The sequence below is a fragment of the Mustelus asterias genome, chromosome 22, assembly GCF_964213995.1.
Source record: "Mustelus asterias chromosome 22, sMusAst1.hap1.1, whole genome shotgun sequence".
Taxonomy (NCBI): Eukaryota; Metazoa; Chordata; class Chondrichthyes; order Carcharhiniformes; family Triakidae; genus Mustelus; species Mustelus asterias.
In genome coordinates this window covers 55,588,097-55,606,569 of record NC_135822.1, presented here as the reverse complement: position 1 = coordinate 55,606,569, position 18,473 = coordinate 55,588,097, and the positions used below count along the sequence as shown (strand labels likewise).

General features: G+C 48.8%; 1 protein-coding gene across 1 annotated transcript in view; it reads right to left on the bottom strand.

The window, feature by feature from the left end:
- The window catches only part of LOC144510044 (poly(ADP-ribose) glycohydrolase-like), an 87,856-nt gene that overhangs the window by 13,470 nt on the left and 55,913 nt on the right, over nucleotides 1-18,473 (bottom strand). The window contains exons 7-10 of the mRNA XM_078239258.1: nucleotides 14,577-14,737; nucleotides 12,700-12,779; nucleotides 8,227-8,287; nucleotides 2,570-2,642 (exon numbers count right to left, since the gene is read on the bottom strand). Coding sequence (XP_078095384.1) covers nucleotides 2,570-2,642; nucleotides 8,227-8,287; nucleotides 12,700-12,779; nucleotides 14,577-14,737 — 375 coding nt within the window. The remainder of the gene's footprint in view (nucleotides 1-2,569; nucleotides 2,643-8,226; nucleotides 8,288-12,699; nucleotides 12,780-14,576; nucleotides 14,738-18,473) is intronic.

The window sequence follows — 18,473 nt, the reverse complement described above, 5'->3', positions numbered from 1 at the left end:
ACTGGTACGGAGTTGAAGTGAGTTTCTTTTATTGAAAAGAACTTAAAAGAAAATTAAACCATTACAGAAACAAAAAGAAAGAGAAAAACTCAAGACTGGCTTTTTTCTGCCAATGCCCTGTACTGATCACACTCTGAACTGAGCTTAAACAGCACAAACACAGAGTCTAAAACCAAAATATATCTCAATCCTTATCTCATTATAAGAACATAAGAACTAGGAGCAGGAGTAGGCCATCTGGCCCCTCGAGCCTGCTCCGCCATTCAATAAGATCATGGCTGATCTTTTCGTGGATTCAGCTCCACTTACCCGCCCGCTCACCATAACCCTTAATTCCTTTACTGTTCAAAAATTTATCTATCCTTGCCTTAAAAACATTCAATGAGGTAGCCTCAACTGCTTCACTGGGCAGGGAATTCCACAGATTCACAACCCTTTGTGTGAAGAAGTTCCTCCTCAACTCAGTCCTAAATCTGCTCCCCCTTATTTTGAGGTCATGCCCCCTAGTTCTGGTTTCACCCGCCAGTGGAAACAACTTCCCTGCTTCTATCTTATCTATTCCCTTCATAATCTTATATGTTTCTATCAGATCTCCCCTCATTCTTCTGAATTCCAATGAGTATAGCCCCAGTCTACTCAGTCTCTCCTCATAAGCCAACCCTCTCAACTCCGGAATCAACCAAGTGAATCTCCTCTGCACCCCCTCCAGTGCCAGTATATCCTTTCTCAAGTAAGGAGACCAAAACTGTACACAGTACTCCAGGTGTGGCCTCACCAGCACCTTATACAGCTGCAACATAACCTCGCTGTTTTTAAACTCCATCCATCTCGCAATCTAATAGACTTGTTGATAGAATAGTTACTGTATAGGAAGCAATGGCCTAGTGGTATTATCGTTGGACTATTAATCCAGAAACTCAGCTAATGTTCTGGAGACCCGGGTTCGAATCCCGCCACGGCAGATGGTGGAATTTGAATTCAATACAAAATATCTGGAATTAAGAATGACCATAAAACCATTTTCAATTGTCGGAAAAACCCATCTGGTTCACTAATGTCCTTTAGGGAAGGAAATCTGCCGTCCTTACCCGGTCTGGCCTACATGTGACTCCAGAGCCACAGCAATGTGGTTGACTCTCAACTGCCCTCGGGCAACTAGGGATGGGCAATAAATGCTGGCCCAGCCGGCGACGCCCATGTCCCAGGAATGAATAAATTTTTTTAAACATTGAACTGAAGTACTTTTCCAAACATTGTAACGTGGAAATGCGACAGCCAATTTGTGCAGCAAGCTCCCAAGAACAGCGCAATAATGACTGGATAATCTGCACGGTGACACAGTGGTTCGCACTCTCAGCGCCAGGGATCCGGGTTCGATTCCTGGCTTGGGTCACCATCTGTGTGGAGTCTGCACATTCTCCCCGTGTCTGTGTGGGTTTCCTCCGGGTGCTCCGGTTTCCTCCCACACTCCAAAAGACGTGTCTGTTAGGGGGATTGGCTATGATCAATTGTCCCTTAGTGTCCAAAGATGTGTAGGTTAGGTGGATTGGCCATGCTAAATTGCCCCTTAGTGTCCAAAGATGTGCAGGTTAGGTGGATTGGCCATGCTAAATTGCCCCTTAGTGTCCAAAGATGTGCAGGTTAGGTGGATTGGCCATGCTAAATTGCCCCTTAGTGTCCAAAGATGTGCAGGTTAGGTGGATTGGCCATGCTAAATTGTTCCTTAGTGTCCAAAGATGTGTAGGTTAGGTGGATTGGCCATGCTAAATTGTCCCTTAGTGTCCAAAGATGTGCAGGTTGGGTGGATTGGCTGTGCTAAATTGTCCCTTAGTGTCCAAAGATGTGTAGGTTAGGTGGATTGGCCATGCTAAATTGCCCCTTCATGTCCAAAGATGTGCAGGTTAGGTGGATTGGCCATGCTAAATTGCCCCTTAGTGTCCAAAGATGTGCAGGTTAGGTGGATTGGCCATGCTAAATTGCCCCTTAGTGTCCAAAGATGTGCACGTTAGGTGGATTGGCTGTGCTAAATTGTCCCTTAGTGTCCAAAGATGTGCAGGTTAGGTGGATTGGCCATGCTAAATTGCCCCTTAGTGTCCAAAGATGTGCAGGTTAGGTGGATTGGCCATGCTAAATTGCCCCTTAGTGTCCAAAGATGTGCACGTTAGGTGGATTGGCTGTGCTAAATTGTCCCTTAGTGTCCAAAGATGTGTAGGTTAGGTGGATTGGCCATGCTAAATTGCCCCTTAGTGTCCAAAGATGTGCAGGTTAGGTGGATTGGCCATGATAAATTGTGTTAGAAGGACTAGCAGGGTAAATGCATGGGGTTACGGGGATAGGACCTGGGTGGGATTGCGGTCAGTGCAGGCTCGATGGGTTGAATGGCCTCCTTCCGCAGTGTAAGGATTCTATGATTCTATGAATTCTACCTTTTCCTGAACTGCCCATGTTCAATTCTTATTCCCCTCACTCCAACCGCAAACAGTTCTTGCCCCCGGGGTCACAGGACGTCTGCGACATTAACACGGGGTCACCCCGGAAACGTGTTCGGTGATTGCCGGATTCGAGTTACCTGCAGCATGCCCGCCTCCTCCTCGATCTTTCCTCCGCTGTCAACCCTGAGCGCCGTCAGCTTGCACTGTGACCTGCGAGGGAAATAATCTCCGCTGCATTACAGGGCGAGACACAAACTAAGCTACAATGCAAAGGGCACGTTAACACATGATCGCAGCTCCCGCCCCCCCACCCGACTCCCGTGACACAATGGACGGAACTTTCCCCAACTCGCCCACCACGGGAATCGTAGCGGGCGGGACAAGCACCGTGCAAAGATCCATTCACCTCAGGCGGGAATGGCCCAGGAAATTACCGACCGGTGAGTCTAACCTCAGTGGTTGGTAAGCTGATGGAGAAGATCCTGAGGGACAGGATTTAGGAGCATTTAGAGAGGTTTAGTATGCTCAAGAATACTCAGCATGGCTTTGTCAAGGGCAGATCGTGCCTTACGAGCCTGGTGGAGTTCTTCAAAAATGTGACTAAACACATTGACGAAGGGAAAGCGGTAGATGTGGTTTATATGGATTTTAGCAAGGCGTTCGATAAGGTTCCCCCATGCAAGGCTTCTAGAAAAAGTGACAGGGCATGGGATCCAAGGGGCTGCTGCCCGGTGGATCCAGAACTGGCTTGCCCAAAGGAGGCAGAGAATGGGTATAGATGGGTCTTTTTCTAAATGGAGGTCGGTCACCAGTGGTGTGCCCCAGGGATCTGTTCTGGGACCCTTGCTGTTTGTCATTTTCATAAATGACCTGGATGAGGAAGCGGAGGGATGGGTTGGTAAGTTTGCCGACGACACGAAGGTTGGTGGGGTTGTGGATAGTCTGGAGGGATGTCAGAAGTTACAGAGGGACGTAGATAGGATGCAAGACTGGGCGGAGAAGTGGCAGATGGACTTCAACCCAGATAAATGCGTAGTGGTCCATTTTGGCAGGTCAAATGGGATGAAGGAGTACAATATAAAGGGAAAGACTCTTAGTACTGTGGAGGATCAGAAGGACCTTGGGGTCCGGGTCCATAGGACTCTAAAATCGGCCCCGCAGGTGTAGGAGGTGGTTAGGAAGGCGTATGGTGTGCTGGCCTTTATCAATCGAGGGATTGAGTTTAGGAGTCCGGGGATAATGATGCAGCTATATAAGACCCTCGTCAGACCCCACTTGGAGTACTGTGCTCAGTTCTGGTCGCCTCATTACAGGAAGGATGTGAAAAAGATTGAAAGGGTGCAGAGGAGATTTACAAGGATGTTGCCTGGATTGAGTGGCATGCCTTATGAGGATAGGCTGAGGGAGCTCAGTCTTTTCTCCTTGGAGAGACGTAGGATGAGAGGAGACCTAATAGAGGTATATAAGATGTTGAGAGGCATAGATCGGGTGGACTCTCGGAGGCTTTTTCCCAGGGTGGAAATGGCTGCTACGAGAGGACACAGGTTTAAGGTGCTGGGGGGTAGGTACAGGGGAGATGTTAGGGGGAAGTTTTTCACACAGAGGGTGATGGGCGAGTGGAATCGGCTGCCGTCAGTGGTGGTGGAGGCGAACTCAATAGGGTCTTTTAAGAGACTCCTGGATGAGTACATGGGACTTAATAGGATGGAGGGTTATAGGTAGGTCTGGAAGGTAGGGATGTGTTCGGCACAACTTGTGGGGCCGAAGGGCCTGTTTTGTGCTGTAGTTTTTCTATATAAATCCTGCCCAATGTCTCCTGCAGACGCCCACCCACCCACTCCTCCCTCGTGGCCTTGGATACGGTGGCATTGTCGCCGCTGCAGCCTCGATGGACCGAATGGCCTCCTTCTGTACTGTAGGTATTCTTTGTAATCTCTACCACCTCTCCCGCCTCGTCGGAGCGGGTGAGGGTCCGGCAACAGAAATCTCTGTTGGCCTCGGGCGGGAATTTCCGTTCTCGTCCCGAGGAAGGCCCTAAAATCCCGCCCGCTTGTCTCTCCTTTGCCTTGGACCTGGCCTGCATAAAGTAGCCCCTCTGATGAGTATCCTCCAATGATCATCGTCTGAGCCCAAGCTTTGTAGGGGAGGCTGTGGCGTAGCGGTATTCCCACTCCACCAGTAACCCGGTGACCCAGGGTAAAGCGCTGGGGACCTGGGTTCGAATCCTGCCAGGGCAGTTGGTGGAATTTGAATTCAGTAAAAAATCTGGCATTAAATAAAAAACCGGAAACGAACCATCGTCGAAAAAACCCATCTGGTTCCCTTTAGGGAAGGAAATCTGCCGTCCTTACCCGGTCTGGCCTACATGCGATTCCAGAGCAATGTGGTCTCTGGAACTCGCCTGGTGAGCCACTCAATCTAAGGGCAATCAGGAATGGATGATAAATACTGGCTTAGCCAGTGATGCTCACGTCCCAGGTGAGAATTTTAAAAAAGACAGAGTCTGGCAACACGGTTATGGAGAGAATATCTCACAGGACAACAACAACTTAGACTTCTGTAGCACCTTTAACATAAAGTCCCAAGATGCTTCACAGGGGCATCATAAAACATTTTTAAAATTCATTCGCGGGACATGGGCGTCACTGGCTGTCCAACACTTATTGGCCATCCCGACTTGCCCGAGGGCACACACTGCGATGAAGTTACTGTGAAAACCCCCCCGTCGCCACACACTCCGGCGCCTGTTCGGGTTCCACTGAGGGAGAATTTAGCCCCTAACCAGCACGTCTTTCTGACGTGGTCACAGAAGACAGAGGGTGGTAGTGGAAGGGTCTTTTTCCGGCTGGAGGCCTGTGACTTGTGATGTTCCGCAGGGCTCTGTATTGGGACCTCTGCTGTTTGTGATTTATATAAACGATCTGGAAGAAGGTGTAACTGGGGTGATCAGTAAGTTTGCGGACGACACAAAATTGGCAGGACTTGCAGATAGTGAGGAACATTGTCAGAAGCTACAGAAGGATATAGATAGGCTGGAAATTTGGGCAAAGAAATGGCAGATGGAGTTCAATCCAGATAAATGAGAAGTGATGCATTTTGGTAGAAATAATGTAGGGAGGAGCTATACGATAAATGGCAGAACCATAAAGGGTGTAGATACGCAGAGGGACCTGGGTGTGCAAGTCCACAGATCCTTGAAGGTGACGTCACAGGTGGAGAAGGTGGTGAAGAAGGCATATGGCATGCTTGCCTTTATAGGACGGGGCATAGAGTATAAAAGTTGGGGTCTGATGTTGCAGATGTATAGAACGTTGGTTCGGCCGCATTTGGAATACTGCATCCAGTTCTGGTCGCCACACTACCAGAAGGACGTGGAGGCTTTGGAGAGAGTACAGAGGAGGTTTACCAGGATGTTGCCTGGTATGGAGGGGCTTAGTTATGAGGAGAGATTGGGTAAACTGGGGTTGTTCTCACTGGAAAGACGGAGGATGAGGGGTGACCTAATAGAGGTGTATAAAATTATGAAAGGCATAGATAGGGTGAACGGTGGGAAGCTTTTCCCCAGGTCGGTGGTGACGTTCACGAGGGGTCATAGGTTCAAGGTGAAGGGGGGGAGGTTTAACATGGATATCAGAAGGACATATTTTACACAGAGGGTGGTGGGGGCCTGGAATGCGCTGCCGGGCAAGGTGGTGGAGGCGGACACACTGGGAATGTTTAAGACTTATCTCGATAGCCATATGAATGGAGTGGGAATGGAGGGATACAAAAGAATGGTCTCGTTTGGACCAGGGAGCGGCATGGGCTTGGAGAGCCGAAGGGCCTGTTCCTGTGCTGTATTGTTCTTTGTTCTTTCAGACTGTGGGAGGAAACCGGAGCACCCGGAGGAAACCCACGCAGACACGGGGGAGAACGTGCAGACTCCGCACAGGCAGTGACCCAAGCCGGGAATCGAACCCGGGTCCCTGGAGCTAATCACTGTGCCACCGTGCTGCCCACGGACTGCCTGATTATGTTGGTCTACAGCAGATGTTACGTTTGATAATGTACAAGTCAGTTGGGCAGAAATGTTAAGGGAAAAAGAACTTCTTAAAACTAGCGCACTTGTGCATGCAATCCGCCCTGGATCAGAAATTGCTTTCAAATCGAAAAACTCTTATCCAAGATATTTTACTGAAATAATGTTGTTCCTGTTGCCTCACCTTGTGGTACACAAGGCATGCATTCATGTTTCCATAGCCACGTGTTTTTCCTGGAGACACTAGCCTGTCGCCAGGGGGGTGCCACTCTGACCAGGAGTCTCTCCCGCTTTTACCACCTGCCATTGGCACTTGTCAGAAAGCTGGTGCACCAACCTGTTTTGGCCGCATTACGAACACACCTTCCTTGGCCATCATTTCCTGGGGTGGGACTCGAACCCAGAGCTTCCAGCTCAGAGGGAGAGACGCTACCCACTGCGCCACAAGTCCGCTTATATAACGTAGCCAGCTTTAATTCAAATGAGCTTCAAGTTTATGTATTCGTGTCACAGGTCGGCTTACATTAACACTGCAATGAAGTTACTGTGAAAATCCCCTAGTCGCCGCACACTCCAACACCTGTTCGGGTTACACTGAGGGGGAATTTAGCACCTAACCAGCACGCCTTTTGGACTGTGGGAAGAAACTGGAGCACCCGGAGGAAACCCACGCAGACATGGGGAGAACGTGCAGACTCCGCACAGACAGTGACCCAAGCCGGGAATCGAACTCGGGTCCCCGGCGCTCTGAGGCAGCAGTGCCAACCACTGTGCCACCGTGCCGCCATGTTGACCTAACATTGCCAGGAGGGACAGTGACCAGAGGCTACAGATTTCAGGTAAACAGCAGAGGCACAATAGGCTGACTGGCCTCCCATGTTGTAAGATTCTGTGGAGCAGCACGGTGGCGCAGTGGTTAACACTGCTGCCTCACAGCGCCAGGGACCCGGGTTCAATTCCGACCTCGGGTGACTGTGTGGAGTCTGCACATTCTCCCCATGTCTGCGTGGGTTTCCTCTGGATGCTCCGGTTTCCTCCAAAAATCCAAAGATGTGTGGGTTAGGTGGATTGGCCATGCTAAATTTTTTTTTTAATTCATTCGTGGGACACGGGCGTCGCTGGCTGGGCCAGCATTTATTGCCCATCCCTAGTTGCCCGAGGGCAGTCGCGAGTCAACCACATTGCTGTGGCTCTGGAGTCACATGTAGGCCAGACCAGGTAAGGACGGCAGATTTCCTTCCCGAAAGGACATTAGTGAACCAGATGAGTTTTTCCGACAATCGACAATGGTTTCATGGTCATCAGTAGATTCTTAATTCCAGATATTTTTTATTGAATTCAAATTTCACCATCTGCTGTGGTGGGATTCGAACCCGGGTCCCCAGAACATTAGCTGAGTTTCTGGATTAATGATCTAGCGATAATACCATTGGGCCATCGCCTCCCCAAATTGTCCCTTAGTGTCCAAAGATGTGTGGGTTAGGTGGATTGGCCATGCTAAATTGCCCCTTAGTGTCCAAAGATGTGCAGGTTAGGTGGATTGGCCATACTAAATTGCCCCTTATTGTCAGGGGGATTAGCAGGATAAATACGTGGGGTTAGGGGGTGGGATTTGGCCGGTGCAGGCTCAATGGGCTAAACAGCCTCCTTCTGCACTGTAGGGTTTTTAGATTCTGGCTCGTCAAAATTATTTGACTTGAGAATGAAAAGAATTAGAGATTGACAAAACTGAATCGTTATGGTTTACGGCTTTCAAAGGATATCGAGTTCACTAACCTCTTCCAATCGATGATCTCACGTAGGCAGCATCTCTGAAAAGTAACCAGTCCTTCGGGCACTGACAGGGGAAAGGTGTGGATTAGGAGTAAATATTGTAAAATCTCAACCACTTAGGACAAAGAACAAAGAAAATTACAGCACAGGAACAGGCCCTTCGGCCCTCCAAGCCTGCACCGACCATGCTGCCCGACTGAACTAAAACCCCCTACCTTTCTGGGGACCATATCCCTCTATTCCCATCCTATTCATGTATTTGTCAAGACGCCCCTTAAAAGTAATTACCGTATCCGCTTCCACTACCTCCCCCGGCAGCGAGTTCCAGACACCCACTACTCTCTGTGTAAAAAATCTGCCTCGTACATCTCCTTTAAACCTTGCCCCTCGCACCTTAAACCTGTGCCCCCGAGTAATTGACTCTTCCACCCTGGGAAAAAGCTTCTGACTATCCACTCTGCCCATGCCTCTCATAATCTTGTAGACTTCTATCAGGTTGCCCCTCAACCTATGTCGTTCCAGTGAGAACAAACCAAGTTTCTCCAACCTCTCCTCATAGCTAATGCCCTCCATACCAGGCAACATCCTGGTAAATCTCGTCTATACCCTCTCCAAAGCCTCCACATCCTTCTGGTAGTGTGGCGACCAGAGTTGAACTCGATATTCCAAGTGAGGCCTAACTAAGGTTCTATAAAGCTGAAACATGACTTGCCAATTTTTAAACTCAATGCCCCGGCCGATGAAGGCAAGCATGCCGTATGCCTTCTTGACTACCTTCTCCACCTGCGTTGCCACTTTCAGTGACCTGTGTACCTGTACACCCAGATCCCTCTGCCTATCAACATTCATAAGGGTTCTGCCATTTACTGTATATTTCCTGTCTGTTTTAGACCTTCCAAAATGAATTATCTCACATTTGTCTGGATTAAACTCCATCTGCCATCTCTCCGTCCAAGTCTCCGACTGATCTATATCCTGCTGTATCCTCTGATGGTCCTCATCGCTATCCGCAAATCCACCAACTTTGTTGTCCGCAAACTTACTAATCAAACCAGTTACATTTTCCTCCAAATCATTTATATATATTACAAACAGCAAAGGTCCCAGCACTGATCCCTGAGGAACACCACTTGTCACAGCCCTCCATTCAGAAACACACCCTTCCACTGCTACCCTCTGTCTTCTATGACCGATGATGTGGAGATCCCGGCGTTGGACTCGGGTGAGCGCAGTAGGAAGTCTCACAACACCAGGTTAAAGTCCAACAGGTTTATTTGGCAGCACTAGCTTTTGGAGCCTCGGGCTCCTTCATCAGGTGAGTGAGGAGTTCTGATCACAAACAGGGCATATAAAGACACAAACTCAATTTACAAGATAATGGTTGGAATGCAAGTCTTTACAGGTAATCAAGTCTTAAAGGTACAGACAATGTGAGTGGAGAGAGGGTTAAGCACAGGTTAAAGAGATGTGTATTGTCTCCAGCCAGGACAGTTAGTGAGATTTTGCAAGCCCAGGCAAGTCGTGGGGGTTACAGATAGTGTGACATGAACCCAACCGGGATCTTTATTAAGAGCTTTATTTAGTTGTGGGGAGGGGTACTTAGTTGACCGGAGAAGGGCAATTGGCAATTTTTAAGAATCAGAATCATAGAATCCCTACAGCGCAGAAGGAGGCCATTTAGCCCATCGAGTCTGCACCGGCTACAATCCCACCCCGCAACCCTACATATTTACCATACTAGTCCCCCTGACAATGAGGCAATTTAGCATGGCCAATCCTCCTAACCTTGCACATCTTTGGACACTAAGGGGCAATTTAGCATGGCCAATCCACCTAACCAGCACATCTTTGGACACTAAGAGGCAATTTAGCATGGCCAATCCACCTAACCAGCACATCTTTGGACACTAAGGGGCAATTTAGCATGGCCAATCCACCTAACCAGCACATCTTTGGACACTAAGAGGCAATTTAGCATGGCCAATCCACCTAACCTACACATCTTTGGACACTAAGGGGCAATTTAGCATGTCCAATCCACCTAACCTACACATCTTTGGACACTAAGGTGCAATTTAGCATGGCCAATCCAACTAGCCTACACATCTTTGGACACTAAGAGACAACTTAGCATGGCCAATCCACCTAACCTGCACATCTTTGGACACTAAGGGGCAATTTAGCATGGCCAATCCACCTAACCAGCACATCTTTGGACACTAAGAGGCAATTTAGCATGGCCAATCCACCTAACCTACACATCTTTGGACACTAAGGGGCAATTTAGCATGGCCAATCCACCTAGCCTGCACATCTTTGGACACTAAGAGGCAATTTACAATGGCAATTGGGAGGTAGCCCATTTTGTAGATGGATTCTATGTCCTCCAGTCCGGATGTTCCACTATTGAGTATACTTAAGTTGGAGGTAAGAGTAGCAGAGATAGATGATGAATAGAATATTGATGCCAATTAAACATTCCCCTCAAGGGAGAATTCACCACATTAACTCATATTGAAGAAATGTCAGGTCAGTGTCTGCCGGGCCCCATTCATATTTCTTACCCTACTTGGGCAAGGCACGGCCTTGAAGAGGCCGAGAAAGACAGCACTGGTACGAGTTTTAAAATGGTTTTATTTTCCATACAAACCCTACAGTACAGAAAGAGGCCATTCGGCCCAACGAGTCTGCACCGACCACAATCCCACCCAGGCCCTACCCCCACATCCCTATATATTTACCCGCTAATCCCTCTAACCTACGCATCTCAGGACACTAAGGGCAATTTTTAGCACGGCCAATCAACCTAACCCGCACATCTTTGGACTGTGGGAGGAAACCGGAGCACCCGGAGGAAACCCACGCAGACACGAGGAGAATGTACAGACTCCACACAGACAGTGACCCGAGCTGGGATTCGAACCCAGGTCCCTGGAGCTGTGAAACAGCAGTGCTAACCCACTGTGCTACCGGTTATTTTACTGAACAGAACTTAAGAAAAATTAACGTGACGGAAGTGAAATGAAATTGAACTCGGGAGTCTGATTTCTCAGCCCAACCGTGTCCTGAACCTGAACACCCTGAACTGAAACACTCTAAAATCCAAACTATATTTCAACCCTTATCTCATTATTGGAAGTGTTTTCCCTAAGCTGTCTCCGTCTAGAAAAACAATCCTTGCAGCTGCTGTTGTTTGCCTGCATTGTGTACCCTTCAGGAATGCAGTCAATATTTAGCTAATCCAGCATGCCTTCTACAGAAGAACATAAGAACTAGGAGCAGGAGTCGGCCATCTGGCCCCTCGAGCCTGCTCCGCCATTCAATAAGATCATGGCTGATCTTTTTGTGGACTCAGCTCCACTTACCCGCCCGCTCACCATAACCCTTAATTCCCTTACTGTTCAAAAATCTATCTATCCTTGCCTTAAAAACATTCAAGGAGGTCGCCTCACTGGGCAGGGAATTCCACAGATTCACAACCCTTTGGGTGAAGAAGTTCCTCCTCAACTCAGTCCTAAAGAGTAGTAAGGGCGTGGAATGCCCTGCCTGCAGCAGTAGTGGACTCGTCAACATTAAGAGCATTCAAATGGTCATTGGATAAACATATGGATGATATTGGAATAGTGTAGATTAGAGGGGCTTTAGATTGGTTTCACTGGTCGGCGCAACATCGAGGGCCGAAGGGCCTGTACTGCGCTGTAATGTTCTATGTTCTAAATCTGCTCCCCCTTATTTTGAGGCCATGCCCCCTAGTTCTAGTTTCACCCGCCAGTGGAAACAACCTCCCTGCTTCTATCTTATCTATTCCCTTCATAATCTTATATGTTTCTATAAGATCTCCCCTCATTCTTCTGAATTCCAATGAGTATAGCCCCAGTCTACTCAGTCTCTCCTCATAAGCCAACCCTCTCAACTCCGGAATCAACCTAGTGAATCTCCTCTGCACCCCCTCCAGTGCCAGTATATCCTTTCTCAAGTAAGGAGACCAAAACTGTACACAGTACTCCAGGTGTGGCCTCACCAGCACCTTATACAGCTGCAACATAACCTCACTGTTTTTAAACTCCATCCCTCTAGCAATGAAGGACAAAATTCCATTTGCCTTCTTAATTACCTGCTGCACCTGCAAACCAACTTTTTGCGATTCATGCACAAGGACTCCCAGGTCCCTCTGCACAGCAGCATGCTGCAATTTTTTTACCATTTAAATAATAGCCCATTTTGCTGCTTTTAAACTTCTGGTTCAACATGTACTGAAGCTAGCTACAATTGTTAAACGTAGCAAAGTTAGTTAACCCCTACAATCTAGCATTCAACTGTAATTGTGTGTCGGTAGAAATATCTTAAGATGAAGTCTTTGCATAGACTGGAGTAACTGGAGCTAAGCATACACAGGATCCCTCAGTGCAGCATAGACAGAAGACCTAAACATCAAAATTGAGTGCCCGGTCGCCACCCGAATGCAGCACCACTCACCATCTTCTGTAACCTTGCAGAAGTAACAAAAAATAGTCTTCAGTTTTTCAGATGTCCTCTGTGAGGGGTTGGCAAATAACCTGTGCACAGGAAAGAGAGTTTAAATTACAAAGCTTTTATTTATTCATTCCTGGGACATGGGCGTCGCTGGCTGGGCCAGCATTTATTGCCCATCCCTAGTTGCCCGAGGACAGTTGAGAGTCAACCACATTGCTGTGGCTCTGGAGTCACATGTAGGCCAGACCGGGTAAGGACGGCAGATTTCCTTCCCTAAAGGGAACCAGCTGGGTTTTTCCGACAATGGTTTCATAGATCATAGAAGATCATAGAATCCCTACAGTGCAGAAGGAGGCCATTCGGCCCATCGAGTCTGCACCGACCACAATCCCACCCAGGCCCTACCCCCACATATTTACCCGCTAATCCCTCTAACCTACGCATTTTAGGATTCTAAGGGGCAATTTTTTAACCTGGCCAATCAACCTAACCCGCACATCTTTGGACTGTGGGAGGAAACCGGAGCACCCGGAGGAAACCCACGCAGACACGGGGAGAATGTGCAAACTCCACACAAACGGTGACCCGAGCCGGGAATCGAACCCGGGACCCTGGAGCTGTGAAGCAGCAGTGCTAACCACTGTGCTACCGTGCCGCCCATTACATCCATAGATTTTTAATTCCAGATTTCTTTTATTATTGAAATCAAATTTCACCATCTGCCGAGGCGGGATTCGAACCCAGATCCCCAGCTGAGTTTTTGGGTTAATAGTCTAGCGATAATACCACTGGGCCATCGCCCTTCCCTAGCTTCCTGCAAAAGGAAAGCCAGTTATTGCCCGCTGTTATGTTTATTTTTCAGTACAGTACAGAAAGAGGCCATTTGGCCCATCGAGTCTGCACCGACCACAATCCCACCCAGGCCCTATCCCTGTAGCCCCACATATTTACCCTGCTAATTCCCCTGACACTAAGGGGCAATTTAGCATGGCCAATCCACTTAATCCACACATCTTTTGGACTGTGGGAGGAAACCGGAGCACCCGGAGGAAACCCACGCAGACACGGGGAGAACATGCAAACTCCGCACAGACAGTGACCCAAGCCGGGTATCGAACCCGGGTCCCTGGCGCTGTGAGGCAGCAGTGCTAACCACCATGCCGTCTGATTTGGAGGTTGGGGTAGGGGGGGAAGGTGGCAGGGATTGGGGCAATCAGGCAGGATACAGGACATTCCCTGTGGGTTTCAGGACCCCGTTGTCATGGTTAAATGAGGTGGGGTGGGGTGATCAGAGTGTCACATGGAATGAGGCACAATTACCCAGCTGCCATTTCCTCTGAATTGGAAGATCCCCGCACAGCAAGATCCCACAAACTGCACTCTGATCGTGGTGACACTGTTTGTTGTTGCCGGGTGGCCGGGGTGGGGTGGGGCTGAGCTGACGATCGGAAGGCCGGCTGTGTCCAGGAGGGAAGAGGCATAATCATCCGATCTCTCAGTATACTGGGAGATCGGCGCACACGCATTGGCCCCTACAGCAGACTGATGCCGGCTTCTCGGGTGATGTCCCACCCCCAACCCCCAACCCCCACTGAAGTGCCGGAAATTCATCAAACTGAGCTTCCCCCACAAAATAAAGGGCAGGGAAAAGTCTCATATCCCCGCCATTTGGGCACTTAGTTTTTTTTTACCCAGTAAATCGCACCCTTTGGCTGTAAGACGGCGCTTCTAACAGTGCAGCACTCCCTAAAGCCGGGCGTTGGGAGAGTCAGCCTGTCGGGAGTCTCCGCAGCGGGGGCTCGAGTCCCACCGCCCCTCGATCTCCAGAGGCAGCCGGGAGTCCGGCGGAGAGGCCCAGGCGTCCGTTCCGTTAAACTGACCTGTTGAAGTTGATATCCGGGAAGTTGCTGTACTCGGAGTTGGGCCGGGTGCTGTTGCGATGGGGGAAGGTGCAGAAAAAGGCGTTGGCCAACAAGCAGGCGATCTGCTCTTGCGACATCGTGATGGCGCGGGCCCTCCGCTGTTTCAGGAGCGGGATGGGCTGGAACGGGAAAACAAAGAGAGTGGGAGAGAGAAAGAGGCGCCCCAGAGAAACAGGCTCACTCCAAGAAGAACAAGAAACAGGAGGAAGCCTCTCAACTCATGACCATTCCTCCACATCTCCAGCTCCTGCTCTACCCCCCACATTGTCTAAGCATCTATCCATCTTGAATATATTCAACCATCCAAACCCTCTTTGAAGATCCACAACCCTCCGAGTGGAGAAATCGTCCCTCACCTCAGTCCAAAATGGCCGCTCCCAGGCCTGAGGAAGATTTAAACACACCCTGAAGTTGATCTTCCTTCACCTTGAACTTATTTTTCTCGGCAACGCTTCCACCTCCATTTTTTGGGGGGGGTCTATCAACTTCCCCGAAGTCTTACTCCCCAGAAGGTATCTCAGAATCTGACAGGAAGGACACGAGGTGAAGAGGCCCATCGGTGACTGTGGGGGGTTCATTGTTGCTGTCCTAGAATCAGAGAAACCCTACAGTGCAGAAGAGGCCATTCAGTCCATCAAGTCTATACTGACTCCGTGAAAGAATATTTTATCCAGGGTCTCACCCCCGCTCTATCGTTGTAACCCCACACCATGGCCAATCCCCCTAACCCGCACATCTTTGGACACTAAGGGGCAATTTAGCATGGCCAATCCCCCTAACCTGCACATCTTTGGACACTAAGGGGCAATTTAGCATGGCCAATCCACCTAACCCGCACATCTTTGGACACTAAGGGGCAATTTAGCATGGCCAATCCCCCTAACCTGCACATCTTTGGACACTAAGGGACAATTTAGCATGGCCAATCCCCCTAACCCGCACATCTTTGGACACTAAGGGGCAATTTAGCATGGCCAATCCACCTAACCCGCACATCTTTGGACACTAAGGGGCAATTTAGCATGGCCAATCCCCCTAACCTGCACATCTTTGGACACTAAGGGACAATTTAGCATGGCCAATCCCCCTAACCTGCACATCTTTGGACACTAAGGGACAATTTAGCATGGCCAATCCCCCTAACCTGCACATCTTTGGACACTAAGGGGCAATTTAGCATGGCCAATCTTCCTAACCTGCACATCTTTGGACACTAAGGGACAATTTAGCATGGCCAATCCCCCTAACCTGCACATCTTTGGACACTAAGGGGCAATTTAGCATGGCCAATCTTCCTAACCTGCACATCTTTGGACACTAAGGGGCAATTTAGCATGGCCAATCTTCCTAACCTGCACATCTTTGGACACTAAGGGGCAATTTAGCATGGCCAATCTTCCTAACCTGCACATCTTTGGACACTAAGGGACAATTTAGCATGGCCAATCCCCCTAACCTGCACATCTTTGGACACTAAGGGGCAATTTAGCATGGCCAATCCACCTAACCTGCACATCTTTGGACACTAAGGGACAATTTAGCATGGCCAATCCACCTAACCTGCACATCTTTGGACACTAAGGGACAATTTAGCATGGCCAATCCACCTAACCTGCACATCTTTGGACACTAAGGGACAATTTAGCATGGCCAATCCACCTAACCTGCACATCTTTGGACACTAAGGGACAATTTAGCATGGCCAATCCACATAACCCGCACATCTTTGGACACTAAGGGACAATTTAGCATGGCCAATCCACCTAACCTGCACGTCTTTGGACACTAAGGGATAATTTAGCATGGCCAATCCCCCTAACCTGCAGATCTTTGGACACTAAGGGGCAATTTAGCATGGCCAATCTTCCTAACCTGCACATCTTTGGACACTAAGGGACAATTTAGCATGGCCAATCCCCCTAACCTGCACATCTTTGGACACTAAGGGGCAATTTAGCATGGCCAATCCACCTAACCTGCACATCTTTGGACACTAAGGGACAATTTAGCATGGCCAATCCACCTAACCTGCACATCTTTGGACACTAAGGGACAATTTAGCATGGCCAATCCCCCTAACCTGCACATCTTTGGACACTAAGGGACAATTTAGCATGGCCAATCCACCTAACCCGCACATCTTTGGACACTAAGGGGCAATTTAGCATGGCCAATCCACCTAACCCGCACATCTTTGGACACTAAGGGGCAATTTAGCATGGCCAATCCACCTAACCCGCATATCTTTGGACACTGAGGGGCAATTTAGCATGGCCAATCCACCTAACCCCCACATCTTTGGACACTAAGGGGCAATTTAGCCTGGCCAATCCACCTAACCTGCACGTCTTTGGACACTAAGGGACAATTTAGCATGGCCAATCCACCTAACCTGCACATCTTTGGACACTGAGGGGCAATTTAGCATGGCCAATCCACTTAACCCGCACATCTTTGGACATTAAGAGGCAATTTAGCATGGCCAATCCACCTAGCCCGCACATCATTGGACACTAAGGGACAATTTAGCTTGGCCAATCCACCTAACCTGCACATCTTTGGACACTAAGGGGCAATTTAGCATGGCCAATCGACCTAACCCGCACATCTTTGGACACTAAGAGGCAAATTGGCATGGCCAATCCACCTAACCTACACATACTTGGACACTAAGGACTAATTGTGTCACTGCCAACTTGTCCAAATACTCTTTCTGCATCTGAGCACTGAGAGGTTGCTGATCCATCCACCATGTTCCCATTTGTGGACACCACTCTTGATCTGCCAAGATGTGTCGAACATTCCATAGATTTGCAAGAACTCCATGTGCATAAGAACATAAGAAATAGGAGCAGGAGTAGGCCATCTGGCCCCTCGAGCCTGCCCCGCCATTCAATAAGATCATGGCTGATCTGATAGTGGTTTAGTTCCACTTACCCGCCCGCTCCCCATAACCCTTAATTCCCTTATTGATCAGAAATCTATCTACCTGTGACTTAAACATATTTCACGAGGTAGCCTCCACTGCTTCAATGGGCAGAGAATTCCAGAGATTCACTACCCTCTGAGAGAAGTTCCTCCTCAACTCTGTCCTAAACTGACTCCCCCTTATTCTGAGGCTGTGTCCTCTAGTTCTTGTTTCCTTTCTAAGTGGAAAGAATCTCTCTGCCTCTACCCTGTCGAGCCCCTTCATTATCTTATATGTCTCTATAAGATCTCCCCTCAGCCTTCTAAACTCCAACGAGTACAGACCCAATCTGTTCAATCTCTCCTCATAAGCTACACCCCCTCATCTCCGGTATCAAACTGGTGAACCTTCTCTGTAGTCCCTCCAAGGCCAATATATCCTTTCGCAAATAAGGGAACCAAACTTGCACACAGTACTCTAGTTGCGGATGGTTACATCAGATATCCGGCAGAGAAACAGGCCATTCGGCCCATTTATGCACCATTCAAGCTTCCTCCCATCTTTCCTCATTTAAATTTACCATCCTAACACATCCTATCCTCATATGTTTATCCAGCTCACCCTTACATACACCCACCCAATTCACTTCAACCTCGCCCTGTGGCAGCCAGTTCCACATTCTCCCCACTCTCTGGGTGGAAAGGTTTCTTTGAATTCCCAATTGGAGTTCTCGGTGTCTATCTTATATCGATGGCGTCTAGTTCTGCTCTTCCCCCACAAGAGGAAACATTCTCTCTGTATCCACTCCGTCAAAAACCTTTCCGAATTATCAAAGATAAGGCCCACCAACGCCTCTACTTTCTCAGAAGACTAAGGAAATTTGGCATGTCCGTCACGACTCTCACCAACTTTTACAGATGCTCCATAGAAAGCATTCTTTCTGGTTG